General features: G+C 45.9%; 1 protein-coding gene and 1 long non-coding RNA gene across 5 annotated transcripts in view; one reads left to right on the top strand and one right to left on the bottom strand.

The window, feature by feature from the left end:
- The window catches only part of PLXDC1 (plexin domain containing 1), a 66,177-nt gene that overhangs the window by 38,445 nt on the left and 6,597 nt on the right, over positions 1-21,135 (bottom strand). For all 4 annotated transcript variants that reach the window (XM_081837968.1, XM_081837967.1, XM_081837969.1 and 1 more), the window contains one exon: positions 10,908-11,071. In XM_081837968.1, the coding sequence (XP_081694094.1) occupies positions 10,908-11,071 (164 nt within the window). The remainder of the gene's footprint in view (positions 1-10,907; positions 11,072-21,135) is intronic.
- LOC309328306 lies at positions 18,127-20,633 on the top strand. Its single transcript, XR_014150758.1, has 2 exons — positions 18,127-18,584; positions 20,276-20,633. It is a non-coding gene; the product is annotated as an uncharacterized lncRNA (long non-coding RNA).

The raw sequence follows: 21,135 nt of genomic DNA, 5'->3' as shown, positions 1-21,135 counted from the left end.
TGTTCCTTCATTTTCTTTACATTTCCAACATTTATTATCAGACGAATGGTATATTTTGGCAAGTTTAACTGGGGTCATGTACCATCTATATATCATTTTCATTACATTTTCCTTCAGAGCATTACATGCAGTGAAGTTCAGCCCAGTGGTCCATAACCTTTCCCAGTCCTCGAACATAATGTTATACCCAATGTCCTGTGCCCACTTTATCATAGCCGATTTAACCATTTCGTCTTGTGTGTTCCATTTTAACAGCAAGTTATACATTCTAGATAGTACCTTAGTCTTTGGTTCTAACAATTCTGTTTCTAACTTCGATTTCTCCACCTGGAACCCTAACTTTTTATACCCAAGATTATTAGGTTGTTAAGTGTGGGGTTGTTATTATTTTGAGTCAGAACGACTCCCTTCTCTCTTCTTTCTTCTAAACATCTATTATGATTCCCCTCTTTCCAAACAGGGATTTTGGACCCACACTTTCACCCTGGGTCATCATAACCCACTTTGACTCCATGTTGCAAAGAGGTCCTGCGGCTGAGCTCCGGCTGAAATGAAGCACCATCCCAGCCAAACTTTGTCTTGGAATGCCACCAACAGATTCATGTGGCCTTCACAGCAGGGGCTGATCTGCCATGAAGGACTTCAGCAGTTTGGCTGCTGTTTCTTTAGCTTGATTCCAATCTTGTTGGGAAAGGGTGTTAATTTCGGAATCTGCCTTGCCAGTGCTTCAAGGCAAGAGGGTTAACTTGGAGGACTTGATCCAGAAAGCCCCCTTGAAAAAAGAAGAAAAAAAGAAGAAGAAGAAGAAAAAAAACAATTGCTTTTCTGAAGCGGGGAGGTAAGGATTCACAGTGCTTAATTTGCAAATAAAAAAAAAACGGTGGACCTCCCTACTAGCCTGGAAGCCCCTTAATTTCCAAATTGCAAGGCTGCGGAGGAGACTGATAGATCCTGCCACACACTCCAGTGCAGATATATCAGGCTTCCTTGTCCTCTTGCTTTGGCCTGCCTGAATAGCCCTCCCAAAATCCTTGACTTGCAGCTCACTTGCAGCAATGAGCTTAATTCACCTGCAGGATTCAGCAGAACATCCATTTCTGACCCTCAAGGAACTACTGGGCTAGTTTTCTTCCAGACGCTTCACCTCCCGCCCCTGTGAGCATTCAGCCTGTAGGTTAAGGGCAGGGGTCAGCCCAATGATTTTTTCCACCTGAGGCAAAGATGGTGCCGGCCCCTCTCATCCCAAATGGAGAAGCTGACCAGCCTGGGAACTCAACCTCATTTCTATACTGGTGATGGGACATCATTTCCCATCACATCTGAGGGCAGCAGGCCGGCTTTGAGGGCACAGGGCACATACATAGCTCCTCATCTCCCTGAAGCAGCCACCTTGCAACAGAGCCAGCTCTGTTTGGGGCTGGGAGTGAATTTGGCAACATCCCCCGTCTCTTAGAGTTTGCTGATGGGCAGTGCGCTTCCTACCCAACTAATGGGGAACCTCCATGGTGGCTGCCCTTAATCACTGGTGCAGGAAAGGTACTCTGCACAAACCCAGAGGCACTCTCTTCTTTGCTACTACTTCACACATTCAAAGCTAAGTCCTAGCACGCACGCACGCGCACACACACACACACACACACACACAGCAGATTCTGGGGGTTAAGATCTGGGAAGAGCCTCTGCTAAGATGAATAGCTTGAGGTATGCCTGGTGTTATAAGAATTTTAAGATTATATATATATATATATATATATATATATATATATATATATATATATGTTGTTCATAAATGTACCAAGCAAACACATACAAATATGTAAACCACATGTCTGAAACCCATAGAAAAGTCCTGAAACCATTTTCTCAAAATGACCTCAAATATTCCTCTGCAAGGTTGAAGGAAAAGGGAAATCTCCCTGTTGTCTCTGTGCTCACAAATCCTGCCTGAAGGGCACATTTAAGGTGTGAATAGGGTAAGCCTGTGACCTGTGACCTGGATTCAGGAATTAAGTAGTTATAATAACAAAAGAGTGGTCAAAACCCAGATATCTGAAGGCAACCCTGTTTAGTTAAGCTTTTAATGTTTAATAGACTATTGTATTTTAATATTCTGTTGAAAGCCGCCCAGAGTGGCTGGGGAAACCCAGCCAGATGGGCGGGGTATAAATAAATTGTTGTTGTTGTTGTTGTTGTTGTTGTTGTTGTTGTTGTTGTTGTTGTTGTTATGCAATCAGGTAAATGGCAGACAGGAGATAAACAACACACTCAGGATTCTGCTTTAGACTTCCCCCTGTGATGTATGTATGATATATTGGAGGAGGTGGTCCTGGGATACACCCCTTCTGTGATGTATGTATGATGTTTCTGGGGGTGGTCTGGAGTTTGAGAGTAGGTAATTTCAAAGTCTGTATTAGGGCAGGCACACCTTTGTTCTGGGTCCCTCCTCCCTCTTTGTGTGTGTGTTAGGGGGGGAGCACCTTGTTGCAACAGCTTTAATAAAGATCAGGCTTACTAGCTGCTTTGCTTCTCAATATTCTCTGGTTGGCCTCTGCTATTTTCTCCTACCGATAGAGAACCTACAGAAGGACTCTATATGGGCTCTTGGGTACCCGATAAGGCAAGGGTTAGCAAACTTTTTCAGCAGGGGGCCAGTCCACTGTCCCTCAGACCCTGTGGGAGGCCGGACTATATTTTTGGGGTGGGGAATGAACGATGCCCCACAAATAACCCAGAGATGCATTTTAAATAAAAGCACACATTCTACTCATGTAAAAACACCAGGCAGGCCCCACAAATAACCCAGAGGTGCATTTTAAATAAAAGGACACATTATATTCATGATTCCCGGACCATCCGTGGGCCGGATTTAGAAGGCGATTAGGCCGGATCTGGCCCCCGGGCCTTAGTTTGCCTACCCATGCCATAAGGAAAACGAGCAGTTTTTTCTCATAACCCTGGTCTGTGAGGTGGGAAATGAGCATTGCTGGGAAAGGCTTCAGCATTTGTGAGATGTCAAATAGGGTGCTTGGACAGTCGTCCTCGCCACCCATAGTGACCCATTTGCTCCCTTGTGCGCACAAACACACACTCACACGCTACAAAGCTCCCAAATGTGTTCTCAATAAAATAAGTGAGGGGAAAACAAATGAAAACAGCAAATGCCGGGGATGGGCGGACTTGGCTGCTTTCACACTTCAGCATGCGGTCCATCATGACCTCATCCCTGGATCACGACTATGTCCCAATCCGCCACCTTGACTTGGTTACAGCAGGAATTAAGAAGAGGAGAGAGAAAGAAAACAAGCAGAGGGGAGGGAGAGGAAATCGAGGGAAAGCAAGATCGTTAAGGGGAAATAAAGTAAAGTCTAGTTACGGTTTTTTAGCTGAAAAAGAATAATCAGTTCTTTCCCGCTGCAAGGCGTCACTTAACCGGAATCCTCCAAGAAACGCAAGGAGATTAGGGTTTCTATGCTGGTCAAAAGACAGGAGCTACAAAACAAGTTAAAATAACCTCTTATCACAAAAAACAAAAAATGGAATGGAAGGTTCAGCTGATGCAGAGGCACGCAGAATTTCTGCTCCCAGGCCTGACAAAGAGTTCTGTGAAAGGCAAAAGCTTGCATAGACTGTATCAAGCCGATTCAGCAAAGGACATAACTTGATACCTGTGCAAAGTAAGATGGTCAAAACAAAATAAAAAAATTCCTTCCAGTAGCACCTTAAAGACCAACTGAGTTAGTTCTAGGTATGAGCTTTCGTGTGCATGCACACTTCTTCAGATACCTAAGTGTGCATGCACACGAAAGCTCATACCTAGAACTAACTCAGTTGGTCTTTAAGGTGCTACTGGAAGGAATTTTTTTATTTTGTTTTGACCATGACAGACCAACACGGCTACCTATCTGTAAAAGTAAGATGGGTTATTTGTTATTCCATTAACATACATTTAGCTCAGATGGTTAGAGCAGGGCACTGATGATGCCAAGGTTGCAGGGGTTGGACTAGATCAGGCATAGGCAAAAAACAGCCCTCCAGATGTTTTGGGACAAGAAGTCGCATCATCCCTGACCACTAGTCCTGTTAGCTAGGGATGATGGGAGTTGTAGTCCCAAAATATCTGGAGGGCCAACTTTGCCTATGCCTGGACTAAATGATCCTCAGTGTCCCTTCCAGCTCTACAATTCTGGGATTCTGGGATTCCTCATTATCCGCCCCCCCCCCCCGTTCCTTTGTTTTAAAGAGCATTCACCTCTGCCAGGTTAATATCAATACAGTGGTACCTCAGGTTAAGTACTTAATTCGTTCCAGAGGTCCGTACTTAACCTGAAACTGTTCTTAACCTGAAGCACCATTTTAGCTAATGGGGCCTCCTGCGGCCGCTGTGCTGCCGGAGCACGATTTCTGTTCTCATCCTGAAGCAAAGTTCTTAACCTGAAGCACTATTTCTGGGTTAGCGGAGTCTGTAACCTGAAGCGTATGTAACCTGAAGCATATGTAACCTGAGGTACCACTGTATGTGTACACATCGTACAATTAAAGCACATTCCCCGCTCCCAAAGAATCCTGGGTATTGTGGTTTAAGCCTCACAGACAGTGCTATTCTTCTAGAATAAGAGATGCCGGAACTCACCATGATGTCTTATAATGGCAATAGTGTGCAGCCCACCTGAGAGGTGCCGGAGCTCAGTTCCTGTGAGTTTGGGCTGGGGGGAGGAAGCTCTGCTCACAGAGCTTCGACTTCCTTGACAAGCTACAGTTCCTAGGATTCTTGAGCATTGGGGATGCACTTAAGTGCACTTTTTAAATGTCTGGACGCGGGTGGTGCTGTGGTCTAAACCACAGAGCCTAGGGCTTGCCGATCAGAAGGTCGGCAGTTTGAATCCCTGTGACGGGGTGAGCTCCCATTGCTCGCTTCCTGCCCTTGCCAACCTAGCAGTTTGAAAGCACGCCAAAACTGCAAGTAGATAAATAGGTACCACTGTGGCGGGAAGGTAAATGGCGTTTCTGTGCGCTGCTCTGGTTCGCCAGAAGTGGCTTAGTCATGCTGGCCACATGACCCGGAAGCTGTACACCGGCTCCCTCGGCCAGTAAAGCAAGATGAGCACTGCAACCCCAGAGTCGGCCACAACTGGACCTAATGGTCAGGGGTCCCTTTACCTTTATATACAGTGGTACCTCGGGTTACAGATGCTTCAGGTTACAGACTCTGCTAACCCAGAAATAGTACCTTGGGTTAAGAACTTTGCTTCAGGATGAGAACAGAAATCATGCTCCGGCGGCGCAGCAGCAGGAGGCCCCATTAGCTAAAGTGGTACCTCAGGTTAAGAACGGACCTCTGGAACGAATTAAGTTCTTAACCCGAGGTACCACTGTATACAGTATGCATCCCGTGTTTATAAGAAGCAGTGTCAGTGATGAGGGTGAAAGAAGCGGGGTTTGCCAAATGGCTCAACCTTCTCTTTGCTCCTCCCATGGCGGGTCCTTCCTCAAGCCTGAGTTTTCATTTCACTACATTCAAAGGGCTGCATCATTCCAAAAAGCGACAACGTACAGGAAAGGGAGATTGGGGTAAGTCAGGAGAGAAAAGGAGCGGAGCGTTGAAACGGCAGCAGGACTGTGAGTGCAGCAGAGCAGGACCCAAATTTAGTAATGAAATAAGAGGCCCTGGTTTCCCCCAAAAGAAGCTATAATCAGGGTCTTACCGACGTCACACCCATGATCAGGCACATGACACACACCATACATGACCTGCTCCGTTCCGGGGAGACACCCATTCGCTTCTCAAAACCACCCATCGCTGAGTTCCACTTGGCAATGCCTGCTTGGGAGATGCTGGCATGCTGCCTCTGCCAATGTCTCAGCAAAGCCTGTTGAATTCTGCTCTGAGCCAACACCCTCAAGCAGCAGCCAAGGCCTCCTGAGGTGCCGTTGCCTCCAGCATAAATTCCCTCCTCCTGTTTTTCTCCCAGATCTAGCATAAGGAAGGTAGGTTTCGTTTTTTAAACACCAGGGCAGATTTCTTAATCCTAAAAAGAGTCCAGCTACGGTGACAAGCTACCTAGGACATCTATGGAGTTTGTTCCTGGTAGTTTTAAAAGGACCAGGGGGGAAAAGGTCCACCAGGCATTTATTAGAGATGTTTTAAGTTTAGGACATAATAAAATTATGTGCAGGATGCTATCACTTATTCCACTTTGGGGACTCCAATTAGAATAGATTAGAGATATCTTCTAGCTAGGGCTGCCAACTTTTAAACTGTCAGCTGTACCTTGAGTTGCAAGAATGAGCAGAGGATAATTTTCATCTCCATGAACCTGCCCTTCAATTTATGCTATCTTCAAAGGCCCTGTTCTGCATTCCGTCACCCAGGCAGGTGTGATTTGTGCAAACGCAGGACAGGGCCTTTTTGGTGGTAGCCCTAATTGCAGAATTCCCTCCCAAAGGAATATAAGATGGCCTTTCTCTGCAGGTAGGAGGATAATAACTTTTTTGCCCTGCCAGGCTTTGCATAGGTTGAATTCAGACTAAGTTAGTTGCACAAGGTCACATCCACACCTTACATTTGAAGCACTTGGTTTCTCCAAAGAATCCTGGGAACTGTAATTTGATCAGGGTGCTGGGAATTGTAGCTCTTTGAAGGGTAAACTACAGTACCCCATTCACTGGGGGGATGCCATGTACTTCAATTGTGCTGTACAGGGACAGGGGTGGCACTGTGGTCTAAACCACTGAGCCTCTTGGGCTTGCCGATCAGAAGGTCAGTGGTTCGAATCCCCAGGACGGTAGTAAGCTCCCATTGCTCTGTTCCAGCTCCTGCCAACCTAGCAGTTCGAAAGCACACCAGTGCAAGTAGATAAATAGGGACCACTGCGGTGGGAAGGTAAACAGTTTGGGCAGGGATGTCTTCGCCTAATGCACATTACCTGATTTGTTTCCCCAAACTTACAGTGCCCCTCCCCATGCCAGCTAAAGTAAGCTGTCATCTGAGCATGTGCAATATCTGTCTCAAATGTATGCACCTCAGCTTGACTGTGGCTTATGTTTCCAGATCGGATAGAAGCTGGTTTGAGGGGGTATGCATCAAACAGCAATTATTTCTCAAGAAACTACAAGATGGCAGCAACACATGGGAGCATGCTGGACCACACAGCCATCATCACAAATGCATGGGGTGGACTAGTCACTAGTTCCCAATGAAATCAATGCGACTTGGCTACATTGTCCCATTGTTGTTTTGAATGGGAACGAAATCCAACAAACACAGACTGGGTCTCTAGCCCAATGTTTTTCAATGCTGTGGTTTTGCTTATCTCTTCTTCTTCTTCTTCTTCTTCTTCTTCTTCTTCTTCTTCTTCTTCTTCTTCGTGGGTTGAACGTTCTTTTCAAATGTACTCTTTGTTTGTTTGTTTGATTGATTGATTGATTCTTTCTTTCTTTCTTTCTTTCTGAAATATACTCAGAGTCTAGAGTGGATTTCATGCTCTTTATTCAGCTCATAGTGGTGAGGAGGAATGAGATGTTTCCCCACAGTATCTGCTTTATATCCATTATTTACATAATGGGCTGCACGTGATTGGCTAATTCCGGAATTCTCCTGTAGGCCAATCAGGTTGTGGATTCACTTCCATCTGGAGCCGGATTGGGTGGCTCCTGCAGACCAATCATACTGTTGCATTGTTCTAGGACCAATCAGACTGCTGCATTCTGAATCCTATTGTTCTAGGACCAATCAGACTGCTGCATTTTGGATCCTATTCTCTCAGTACATAACACTTTCTTTCTTTCTTTCTTTCTTTCTTTCTTTCTTTCTTTCTTTCTTTCATCAATCATGCCTTGGAGCAGGGGTCAGCAAACTTTTTCAGCAGGGGGCCTGTCCACTGTCCATCAGATCTTGTGGGGGGCCGGATTATATTTTGAAGGGAGGGGGGGGGAGAATGAATTCCTATGCCCCACAAATAACCCAGAGATGCTTTTTAAATAAAAGCACACATTCTACTCATGTAAAAACACGCTGATTCCTGGACCATCCACGGGCCAGATTTAGAAGGCAATTGGGCCAGATCCTGCCCTCGGTCCTTAGTTTGCCTACCCATGCCTTGGGGGAACTCTTTCCAGAGCCAAAAAGGAGTACTGAACTCTCAATTATAAAAAGCGCTTTTAAAGGGCGGCCTTGTTTCCATCTTTCTGCTAATTTCCGCTGATCCAGAAGCTCCTGTTCAAGGCACAGCTGCAGAGGCTGGTTGAAAAGGACCGGCAATCCTTTCTCCCCATGCGGAAGACCCATTGCTGTGCCTGAGCTTGAAATCCTAGCTGTGCAGGCATGTCAACACTTCAAGCCCCCCACATCTCTGCGCCCCACAGCAAGCGATAATGGCTTGAAATCAGGCTGAGCCTCTCCCTTTCTGCACCAGCTGCTGACAGCTAAGAGTGCGCAAACTTCGCGGCTACGATTGCTGGCGCCACACCACTGAAGTGTGCGTCGCGGGTCCTCCTCCCACCCCACCCACCGCGCTTCTGTATTGATTTCAACTCATTAGAATTCGCTCCCCTTTCATCTAGACATGGCTCACGCTCTTCATTCCAAAGCGCAGAAGCAATGCGCCATTGATCTGAGCCACTCAGGGGAATTCTCTGCTGTTACAATCAAGCGCCTCCTGAGCTCTTCCATTTCCCAACGCATCACAGAGGTGCATGAACCTTCCCACAACCGGTCTGAGCAGAAGTTTTCCACACTGCCTCTTCTTGTCAGCCATCAGACCATTACAAGATTCTTAGTTAAACACAGTACATAGTTAAACGGTGGAACTCACTTCCACAGGAGGAAGGAATGGCTTTGGGTGGCTTTAAAAGAGGAGCGATACTTCTGAATCCCATTTCAGGTGGGGCCTAATTAGGCTGAGAAAATGACAGCCGTTTATTTACTTTTATCCTGCCTTTACCCACAAGTGCTTTCAGGGCAGCTAATACAGTGGTACCTCAGGTTAAGTACTTAATTCGTTCCGGAGGTCCGTTCTTAACCTGAAACTTTTCTTAACCTGAAGCACCACTTTAGCTAATGGGGCCTCCCGCTGCTGCGGCAGCACCAGAGCACAATTTCTGTTCTCATCCTGAAGCAAAGTTCTTAACCCAAGGTACTATTTCTGGGTTAGCAGAGTCTGTAACCTGAAGGGTATGTAACCCGAGGTACCACTGTATAACCTTCCACACGGTTTGGTTATTTTTTTTATAAATAAAAATGTAAAGATTTCCAATGACTCATCTAAGTTGTCCCTTAGGACCAGAACAGCAGAGAACAAAACCAAGTTTTATGTTCAATGAAATGTGACCAAAAATATCCTTGGCGTAGAGTTTTCAGTGGGCTTACATAACAAAGGGAAGTGTTTGGCATAATCATTTTAGGAAACACTGGATAAAATGTGGCCTTTGCAGTAACTGTACATCAGGGAAGTATACAGTGGTACCTCAGGTTACATACGCTTCAGGTATGGGGAGCGTATGTAACCTGAAGCATGGGGAGCATTGCTCTGCATGATATCGTTGCGTCCCTTTCAGGCCTGTGATCCAGTAAGTGTTAGAATCCAGTAGAAAAGGCTGGTGAACCTCTGTTTAGCTGGTCACTTAAGTGCATCTCAACAAATGAGTTGGGTTGCAATCGCTACAACCAAGTGACCGTGCTCTCCAGGGCTTAATGGGTGGGCTTTCTCCCACACCCCCTCACCTAGTTGCTAGGTTGTGTGTGAGAACGTTGAAAAGCTGGATGCTAGAAACTGGAGGGGGATATAGATAGATAGATAGATAGATAGATAGATAGATAGATAGATAGATAGATAGATAGATGATAGATAGATGATTGATAGATAGATAGATGATAGATAGATGATAGATAGATATTGCTCTGTGCTGGATCCAAAGCTGTGACTAACGGAGAAGTGAGATCGGTCAGGGTCTTAAAGCTACAAGCCCCTCTCTCCTATGCTCAGATTGTATATACATGTAAATAAAGACATATACGGTGCTTTTTTCCTTTAAAAATGTTTAGGGGTATTCTCATTTTGACTCAAGAAAATCACCATTTTATAGTTCAAATCAGGAAAAATAAATACAGTAAATGGACAAAAGGACAAAGATGTTATGGGGTAGACGTACTCCTGCATCCCCCCTGAAAAAAAGCACTGGACATATCTATTAAAGGTACCCCAGTCTCTGCTGACCTTCATCCTTAAGGAAACCAAGTCCTGGGAAGGTGCTTGGAATTAATGGAGCCTCTCGCTGCTCAAAGATTGGGGTGACGTGCAGAAATCTCTTCCTCAGTGCTACCTCTCCTCTGCTTTTCCTGCCAATATTTGCTGCACTTTGTTTAGCGACACAGCATCAAAACAAGGAACATTCCTGTGCGTATATGCGGGAGGTTCACAACAACGCCTCTTGTGAGTGACAAAAGACGTTTCCTTTTTTCCTCGCTGTTGTGCTGCCACCTCTGTCTGCCAGCAATTTTGGGGGAACAGAGAGAGGCAGGAGAGACAGAACTGCATACTCAGGTGGTGGGGGAGAAAACTAGTTAAGAGTGGGTTTCTGGTCAGCCTTTTGGGCAAAAAAAGAAGGGGGGTCCCCGAGGTAACTCACAGAGCAAATACAAAACGCAAGCAATAAAATGCAACTTCAATTCTTGCAAGGCAGCGAACTCCCAACATCTTTAAAACACACACACACACAAAATAAAATAAAAGTCCAAGTGACACCACACTTTGGTTCAGAATTGACCTGGGGGGCTGCCAGTGGCTGATCCCTGCCCTATCTGATCCAAACATGTTTTTCACAAAGTAAACAAGGCTTACTTGAGTCAGAAAACTTTCTGCCCAACTGACACATCCTTGGTTCACGTGCTGTTCCCTATATGTGACACTCACCACAATCTGTGTTTCATTGTCCGTCAAAGTGTCAATAGCCAGGCTCCCGCCAATTAAATCTTCGCTGATCCGAGTCCTCGTGTCTCTTGGCAAGGTTTCCCGCGTCTTTCTCTCCCAGGAATGAGGTTCTATCCCAACCGCGGAGACATCTCTCTGGGTCCAAGCTGTAGGGAGAGGAAGAAAAGCGAATAATGATTTCTTAGCGTACGAGGAAGGCTCCAAGAAGCCAAGGCCACATTCTACACCAGCCTTGCTTCACATGCTCTGTGAGTGCTTCTGCCTATCTGAATTGTGCCCTTAAGAAGAAGAAGAAGAGTTTGGATCCCGCTTTATCACTACCCAAAGGAGTCTCAAAGCAGCTAACATTCTCCTTTCCCTTCCTCCCCCACAACAAACACTCTGTGAGGTAAGTGGGGCTGAGAGACTTCAGAGAAGTGTGACTAGCCCAAGGTCACCCAGCAGCTGCATGTAGAGGAGTGGAGAATCGAACCTGGTTCCCCAGATTACGAGACCACTGCTCTTAACCACTACACCACACTGGCTCCCTTAAACTCTGATACTGACTCTCGGTTGCCTGGACGGAAAACAGAGAGAGGGATGTGAGGCTGTCTGCAGGAATGACCCTGCTACAAACCTTCCTTCCCTGCCAGCCAAACCTGGGTGCATTAAATCCCTTCATTGTCAAAAGGACCCTCACTGATCCACAAGAGATTTACAGGGGCAGATGCCTCATCCATCCCCAAAAAAGCTGCTGCTTTGTTCTTTAGGTCTTCCTTTGTGCATGGCTTTGTGGGGTGGTTTGTTGCAGAGATATAATTCCTTCTGTTTCCAAACTTCGAAGGAGAGCGCTGGGCCTTATGTAGCCTAAACAGGACCAACAATGGGCAAGAGAGAGGTATCAGGAGGGGAGATCCCAAGGCTTGCAGAAGTACAAAGCCACCCAATGAGGAGTGAGCATGCTCAGTGGGCATGGAATGCCAGGGTGCTTCCAGGCTGTCACTATTTTTCAGTGGGATTCAATCACATACCGGGAAATCCAGGTTGTGCAATTGCAGTTGGATCGGGAGCTCCAGCACAACACACTCGCTTCCCCCAAAGTTATGACTTTTTGCAAAAATGAAAGTGGTGGAGAAATGCACCGGAAAGTGTGGGACGACACTTGCTTTGACACAACGTCGTCTAACCTCCCTGCGAAGAAATCAGAGCGAATGCATAATAAAGTGGAGCTGTGGGTTAATCCACAGAGCCTAGGACTTGCTGATCAGAAGGTCGGCGGTTCGAATCCCCGCGACGGGGTGAGCTCCTGTAGCTCGGTCCCTGCTCCTGCCAACCTAGCAGTTCGAAAGCACGTCAAAGTGCAAGTAGATACAGTGGTACCTCAGGTTAAGTACTTAATTTGTTCCGGAGGTCCGTTCTTAACCTAAAACTGTTCTTAACCTGAAGCACCACTTTAGCTAATGGGGCCTCCTGCTGCCGCCGCACCGCCGGAGCACAATTTCTGTTCTTATCCTGAAGCAAAGTTCTTAACCTGAAGCACTATTTCTAGGTTAGCGGAGTCTGTAACCTGAAGCGTATGTAACCTGAAGCATATGTAACCTGAGGTACCACTGTAAATAGGTACCGCTCTGGTGGGAAGGTAAACGGCGTTTCCATGCGCTGCTCTGGTTCGCCAGAAGTGGCTTAGTCATGCTGGCCACATGACCTGGAAGCTGTACGCCGGCTCCCTTGGCCAATAAAGCGAGATGAGTGCCGCAACCCCAGAGTCGGCCATTACTGGACCTAATGGCCAGGGGTCCCTTTACCTTTACCTTACCTGCATGGAAACGAACCGGGATGAACACACAATAAACAAGTCGTCTGGAAGCACCCTGGCTGTTTCGGCAGAGGAGAGGACATGGAAAACTGGGTAGAAGGATTGGCATGGGAAATTGTTAAGGAGGGCGGGGCTAGGGGCATACCTAGGGGTTGGCCAGGATGGTCCCCGCCAATGGTGCAAAAATCATGCCTCTGGCTCGGCTCCTCTGTCAAGGGCTCAAGGGACATGGGGGGGGGGCCGAGAAAGCTCCTTGCCAAAGGAACCCAGGTATGCCTCTGGTGATGACCCATTTGAACTTGGCACTGCAACATTATGTTGCAGGTCTCGCTCATCCTGTTCTGTTCCTTTCCTAAAGCCAGGGATTGGGATTAGTTCATTGACTCTCGTGCGCAGCAACAGCAGACCGGATGCCAAGATTTCAGATGTTCAGAACATTTGATGCTGGCATGGGTGGAGGAGAGCTGAAAATGAAGCAATGGAGCCCAAGTCCATAGCCTTTGGAAATAACTGGCATAGTCAGTCCCTGACCCCTGGCATATGGATTTGCAGCAAAGGCATGTATTTGCCACACACACACACACACACACACACACACACACACACCAACCTCTTCTGGGCTCTTTATAAAATGCTTTTGGCGCCTGTCAAAGGGGTTTTGTCTCTCTTGTGCGTCACTGGGCTGCCTTAGGCAGCTCCAACTTGGCCTCAGTCACCCATCTGTAAAATGGGAATAGCAGTAACCCACACCAGAAGGTTACTAAAAGGAACAAACCTAATCAGGCCTATGCAGTACTTTGCAAATTAAAAAAACGTTATATAAATGGCAATTAGTAGTTGCAAAGCATCTTGTTTATGAAATGCGCTGTATAGATGATTCACGGTATAATTATAGCTTACAAAATGAAGGTTTTTCTTGGCACAGGATTTTGAAGGCTTTCATTGGTCTGAAATAAATACGCTTGGTGATAACTTTAAAACTCAGTTTTTGGTGCCAGGCATTATTCCTAGAACATGCAAAACAACCAGACAGGCAACAGTGCCTCTGAGAAAGTACAGATGGCCTTTCTCACTCCCACCCCATATATTTGTGACAAGCAGGTTGTCTGAAGGTACATTTTAAGTTAAGAACATTAGAAGGTGCCTCTTGAGAAGGCCACAAGCGGGGCAATGAGTTGCCTCTCCTGAGTTGAGCATCTCTCCTTACGGTACTAAAACTCTGGCTACAACAAGAGATAGGGCAATAACCAGCCCACATGTATTCAGCCATTACCAGATGCTAAACATTCTAAATGAAACTGGTGTACAAGCAATTCATCCTTACTCTTCCAAGCAAATAAGGGCCCATCCCAAGGCATGGTTTGCCACCTTTTGAAATAAGAAAAGTCACATTACGATCTAAAGAGCACCCTCTCACTATTTCTAGCACACCATTTGACTCTAGAATAACAGTGAGATAATAATCACAGTGATTAGTGTGTCAATGACCAGGATTTGAACCTCCTTTTTGTATTATCCTTTTTAAAATTAAATTCCCAAAATTTCACGACTTCAAATTGAATAATTACATTGTTTCATAAACTGACTTCTTGCTCACAGTTCCACAGTGTGTTTTCATTCAAACCCTTTCCTACTGCGTTATATATCAAACTCTATTACAGAAATCCCTCTAATTCAGTTACTTAATGGTTTTTCTACGGCTGCTCCATCTCGAATCCGGCCCGCAATTTCACCTGACTATAATACTTTCTCATATAGTCCATGAAAGGCAGAATTTTGAATCTCCACTGAGTCACAAAACATAGGTCACTTCTAGACTGCCTTTTCAGGTAGGATTCAACCATAACACCATCCAATTTGTGTTGCACAATTACAGCTGATTTCACAATTACAGTGGTACCTTGGTTTAAGAACAGCTTGGTTTATGAACAACTTGGATTAAGAACGCTGCAAACCCAGAAGTAGGTGTTTTGGTTTGTGAACTTTGCCTTGGAAGCAGAACATGTTGAGTGTGTTCCATTTATAAATTGAGTCCTCCACTGCTATGGGAAAGCACACCTTGGTTTAAGAACGCTTTGGTTTAAGAACGGACTTCCGGAACGGATTACGTTCGTAAACCAAGGCACCACTGTATAACAATCCCCAAAAGGTCAGATTTTTATTTTTATTTTGCAATAGGGAAAGTGACAGGACACTCTCAGCCTGGCCTACCTCCAAGGGTTGTTGTTATAAGAAGATTGTAGCGCACGGTGAGGGGTCCATGTAAGTTGTTAAGTTGTGGGTGAACATATCAGACGACACAGCGATTCTTCAAATAGCTCTTGTTTATTCACAGGCCAGAACAGAACTGAAGTGAAGGGTTAAGCCAGCCTGCTTATATAGAGCTCCACTAGAACACAACACACACACACACAAAAAGTAGAGACATCACCTTGCCAACAAAGGTCCGTATAGTAAAAACTATGGTTTTCCCAGTAGTGATGTATGGAAGTGAGAGCTGGACCATAAAGAAGGCTGATCGCTGAAGAATTGATGCTTTTGAATTATGGTGCTGGAGGAGACTCTTGAGAGTCCCATGGACTGCAAGAAGATCAAACCTATCCATTCTGAAGGAAATCAGCCCTGAGTGCTCACTGGAAGGACAGATCGTGAAGCTGAGGCTCCAATACTTTGGCCACCTCATGAGAAGAGAAGACTCCTTGGAAAAGACCCTGATGCTGGAAAAGATGGTGGGCACAAGGAGAAGGGGACGATAGAGGACGAGATGGTTGGATAGTGTTCTCGAAGCTACCAGCATGAGTTTGACCAAACTGCGGGAGGCAGTGGAAGACAGTAGTGCCTGGCGTGCTCTGGTTCATGGGGTCATGAAGAGTCGGACACGACTAAACGACTAAACAACAACAACAAGAACACAACAGTAACCATTTTCTGTAACTATCCAATCACTGAACGTCATTTTCAATCCCTTATTTGCATATGTGGACCTGAGTGAAAACTATCTACAGTATCCCCCTGCTGGCCCAGGGTGAGAACTTCAGTACATAGCATAAGCTACCCTTAAATTCCTTGGAGAACGGTTGGGATCGAAAGATGCCTTCAGTAAACACACTGTGAGCTCGCTTTTAAAACTTCATGCATGCGCGTCACCTGTTCAAATCCTTGTAACAGAGAGGCTTCTTCTGTGGCATGCCAATTTAAATCAAGGCGTTGGCCACCATATCTGCCCACTAGAAATAAGGAACCAATGTCACACAGCAGACACGTTATTCTGGTCTTCCTCTCCGGAACCGCTCCTTTTTATGAGGGCTGCCGTGGCATATATTCATCTTAGCCCTGCTTCCTTCCACAAAGCTGCATTTAGGCTGTGGCTTCCAGGAGGGGCCTGGGAATCCAGATGTTTTGCACTGATGCAAAGAGTGGTATGGCGATGGAAACAGGCCCTGGACACTTGCTTTTGGCAAGGGGTGGTGGGGTGGGAGGAAAAATAGGCCGCCGTAATGGAAAGGAAACCTTTTATTTTTATTTTTTGTAGATCAGACTTTCAGAGGCCTAGCTGGTTTTAAAAAGCATAGAGCACACGAATTGATCCTGGATTATACTGGGCCATCAAATGTTGAGAAGGCTGGAAGCGTCAGCTTTTGATTTCTAAAACGTGAAATGAATATTATAGTCACGTATAGATTGTGTTCCATGTCCTGTCTGATGTGAAGGAACGGTTGGAAGAGCTGGGTATGTTTAGCCTGGATAAGACTCAGACTGAGAGATGTGATAACCATCTTCAAATACCTAAAAGGGCTGCCACATGGAGGATGGGAGCAAACTTGTTTTCTCCTGCTCCAAAGGCAAGGACACGAACCGACGGCTTCAAGTTGCAAGAAAGTGGATTGTGCCTAAACACCTGGAAGAACTTTCTGACAGTAAGAGCTGTTCATCGGTGGGACGGTCTCCCTCAGGAGGCTGTGGACTCTCCTTCTGTTATGTACTGAGTTGAATAGGATCCAAAAGGCAGCAGTCTGATTGGTCCTAGAACAATAGGGTCCAGATTGCAGCAGTCTGATTGGTCCACAGGAGCCACCCAATCCAGCTCCAGGTGGAAGTGAATTCGCAACCTGATTGGCCTACAGGTGAATCCCAGAATTAGCCAATCACATGGGGCCCATTGTGTAAATAATGTATATAAAGCAGACATTCTGGGGGAACTTCCATTCCTCCTCACCACTATGAGTTGAATAAAGAGCATGAAATCCACGCTCGACTCCGAGTATATTTCACCTTCTTTGGAGGTTTTTAAGCAGAGGTTGGGTGGCCCTTTTTCATGGACGCTTTAGCTGAGATTCCTGCATTGCGGAGGGTTGGGCTAGAAGACCCTTGTAACTCTACAATTCTAGGATTATAAGTGTGCAAGCCTGAGCCTGTGCAGACACTATACCGTGGACCCTCCGGATACAAATTAAATTCATTCCAGGGGCATGTCTGCAACCCGAAAAGTCTGTAGGCAGAGGCGCCGCTGCTGCAAAAACCCGGAAGTATACACTTCTGGGTTTGCCGTGTTCGTAACCTGAAAGTTATGTATCCAGAGAGGTACATAACTAGAGGCTCCACTGTACCTTTGCAGCACTTTCAAAGGACACTCTTTCCCTTAAAGAATTATGGGCGCTGTAGTTTACCCCTTACCGAGTTAGCAACCCTCAACAAACTACAGTGCCCATAATTCTTTGAGGGAAAGAATGTGCTTTAACGATATAGTGTGTATACAGCCTGAGAGTAAAAGAGTAGAATTTTATTTTATTTTTTAGAAAGAGTTATTGTAACTGGGTAACCCGTGCTCTGGTCCATGGGGTCACAAAGAGTCAGACACGACTAAACGACTAAACAACAACAACAACAACATTGTAACAGGGTGGGAAATTGTTTGACCTCACCAGAGCATTTTGTGCCACACCAGAATGTCCTCTCCAACTGGAAAAGTGCATCTCAAGAAGAGCTTTGTATCATTCAAAACCTTGCTTCTGCCATTTTGAACATCAGCATAATATCATTTCCTATTTATTGATTATATTTACACCCCGTCCGATCTCCAAGGAGCTCGCCGCAACGGGCACGGTTCTCCACCCCTCACAAAATCACTGCGTACACAACCATATCTATTTTTACTCATGGCACCCCATTTCTGCAGAATATCACAGAGCGGCAAACGGCAAGACGAGAAAACAACAACAAAATATTCTGTTTTCCTTGGTAACATGTCATGAAAGAAATGCATGATGCGACAGAAGTGACATCATTTCAATCAGAATTTTGCCACCCCTGCCTCACTTCATTGGCTGGTGTTTGAGGGGGGCAGAATTCTGAGTATGATGATGTCACAACCTATCTTTCGTTTCCCAATCAAGCCTAGAAGGCCATTTGGCTTAGTCAGTCTCTATGGTTTGGCTGCTTTCCCTCTTATTTCCTGGCGTGAAAATATTAAGCTGAGACAGACTTTATGAAACAGGCAAACGCTGAAAGGACCACGAGACTCATTCCTGCTGGCCACGCATTGCTGACTTTTCCTGTTTACATGGTTTTCCAGCTGAAATTGGGCTGCAGGCAAAGGATCTGGGCGAACTTGGGATGTTTTAAAGTGACGCTGGAGAATGCCAAGTTGTTTTTGACTCAGATAACCTTTGCTGTCTATGAAAAGATGTTCTGGCCTTGTTGACTTGCTGACAGATGTACTAAAATTGTTCAGGTGCTTTCCAAGAACGAGGGGCCCTGAAATTTCGCATACACCTAGACAAAGAAACTCTGCTGACAGAAGGATATGAAGATGAGATACTTTTGCAGAGCTCCCTCAAAAGTCCTGTTCATTTATTGCTCCTTAGGTGATGAACAACTATATGATAGTCGTTCCCCTAGTTACATTTATTTAGTCTGAAGCTCTGCCTATCAGCTATACAGCTCTGTGGTCAGTTGACCCTAAGCTTACTAACCGGCAAGAATATGCCTTGTTGGATTTGACTGCGATCTGCTACGCAGAAGCTGAAAACAGACTCACTAACCCATCTGCAGCCGAAAAATGTAGTTTTTTCCTCAATCTAGAATCATTAGATCCTGCCACCCACAATGCCGGGTGTTGTTAATTAATATGCATTTGAAAGTCCACCCCTTGATTAGGTTATCCACACCTTTTCCTCTCCCTAGGTGAACAAAGGAGAAAGTGGTGTTTTCAAATGAACACACTGCAGGTTAATGTGGGAATCCACCTACAATGGACTTTTATTTTCAGATTAAAACCAGTTTCTCCAGAAGCACTTTTCAGGGGCAAAAAAACTGCAATAGATTTATTATTATTATTATTATCATCATCATCATCATCATCACCATCATCATCCTCTATACTGCCCTTCATCCGAGGACCACAGGGCGGTTCACATTCACAGTGTAAAAACACAAAAATACATCACACCTAGATTGCATGTGGACCACGTAGGAAAAAACAAGTGCTCAGCATTCATTGATTGTAGGATAAGATGGCATGTGTACACAATGGCTGAAGATGACTAGATTGGCAACTGTATCTTGCTTCGTGACTGGAAATGGGATAGCAGCATCATGCACTGAACCTCAGGCTGAGAGCACACCATACCTTCAAAGTGCCTTCAAAGGATATCACCCTGAGAATTGTAGCTCTGTGAGGGGGTAAACTACAGCTCCCAGGATCCTTTGGGAGGGGGCTGCTTTGAGTGTGCTTGCAGTGTGTATAAAAGGGACGTGCGTGGCACTGTGGTCTAAACCATTGAGCCTCTGTGTGACAAGGTGAGCTCCCGCTGCTCTGTCCCAGCTCCTGCCAACATAGCAGTTTGAAATCACACCAGTGCAAGAAGATAAATAGGAACCACTGTGGCAGGAAGGTAATCGGAGTTTCCGTGCGCTCTGGTTTCCATCCCGGTGTCCCGTTGCGCCAGAAGCAGTTTACTCATGCTGGCCACATGACTCGGAAAGCTGTCTGTGGACAAACACTGGCTCCCTCGGCCTGAAAGCAAGATGGGTGCTGCAACCCCACAGTCGCCTTTGACTGGACTTAACCGTCCAGGGGTCCTTTACCTTTACTGTCAGGGAACTGCCACCAGCTCAGAGGCGAGAGGTGGAAGAGCAGTTGTGTTACAGGGAGCCTCCGAAGAGCTTGCAAAGCAGTTCTTCCTCTGGCGAGGAGAGAAGCCCCGCCTCCAGTGGGGAAGGGGTACAGGGATCAGAAGATGCTAGGAAGAGCCTCAACACCGAGTCTGAGCAAAGGGGATGGGAGGCAAGTCCCCCTTTGCCAGCGCCCACGTTGTGCAGTAGGTTTGCGCGCAGAGAGAGGAGGATGGGGGTCACACGACTGTTATGCTGGGGAAGGTATAAGGATCGCCCACTCCCAGATTCTGTTAGCGACTGAGCAGACATGGACTTGTGACACTCTGCACTGTAAGATAGTTTGTACAGATAATAAAGCCTGGAAAAGACAGGTTGGAGTCTTGCCTGTTTGCTCTCGAGCAACCACACCATCACCTGACATTTACCTTTTACCTTGCAGTGTATATGCAGCCTCGGTGAAGCCTAGTGGATACCTTCTTTCAGGACATCTTACCAGAAACCACCCAAAATGTGGATGAGTGATGGAATACCGAGAAGAGGATTAAACTTCGTGCAAGCTGAAACAACAGTAGGAATCAGGCTCTCCAGGTTTGCAGCCCTTGCAGAGGCTGGGGGCTTGTGGAGGCCTCTTCCTCCTTAAGACTATGTGAGTTCCCTCTCCTTGAATTCTCAGCTTTCATATCAAGGCAGTGAGTCTCCACGCTTTTAATTTACAGGGTCATAAAGAAAAGCCCACAGACAGTATTCTCCTCAATTGCTCACTAAGAAGTGATAGAATTAAATAACAGTAAAACACATCTTTCTGTTTGTTGTTCTGGCTGCTCTGCATTGATTTCCATCCCTGTTAGATCCTCGCACCACAAACTCTTTGGACTACAGGCCCGAGGCTGCCACTCAAAGAAATGAATGTGTGACTCAACCACAAGGCATCAGAAGGGAAAAAATGACAAAGAAATTGTCTTCCTAGCTATATCTAGCTTTGTCTTGAACCCAGCAAGGTCCATTTCTCCGACAGCTGTCTCATGGGGCAGGCTCTGACACTTCTAATAGCTGAAAATCTTAAAAATAAAGGCAGAGCTAGAACGATGATTCATCTGGTTTGCCTATTTCAGAGTGAAGATGCAAGTAGGGGATGTCATCCATGAGCTGTTCCGAAGTTTCCATGGGTATGAACGCATTGCCGCTTTCTCCCGTATGTTCCCACGGCTAGCTTTTGAAGCAGCATACACACACCATTAGCCCCAATCCTGTAGTTTCTTGAGAAATGTGACTGTTTGGTGTGGGTCTCCCCCCTGAAAC

This window comes from Podarcis erhardii (assembly GCF_964252035.2).
Source record: "Podarcis erhardii genome assembly, chromosome: 13".
NCBI lineage: Eukaryota > Metazoa > Chordata > Lepidosauria > Squamata > Lacertidae > Podarcis > Podarcis erhardii.
This window is presented reverse-complemented; position numbering and strand designations above follow the sequence as displayed.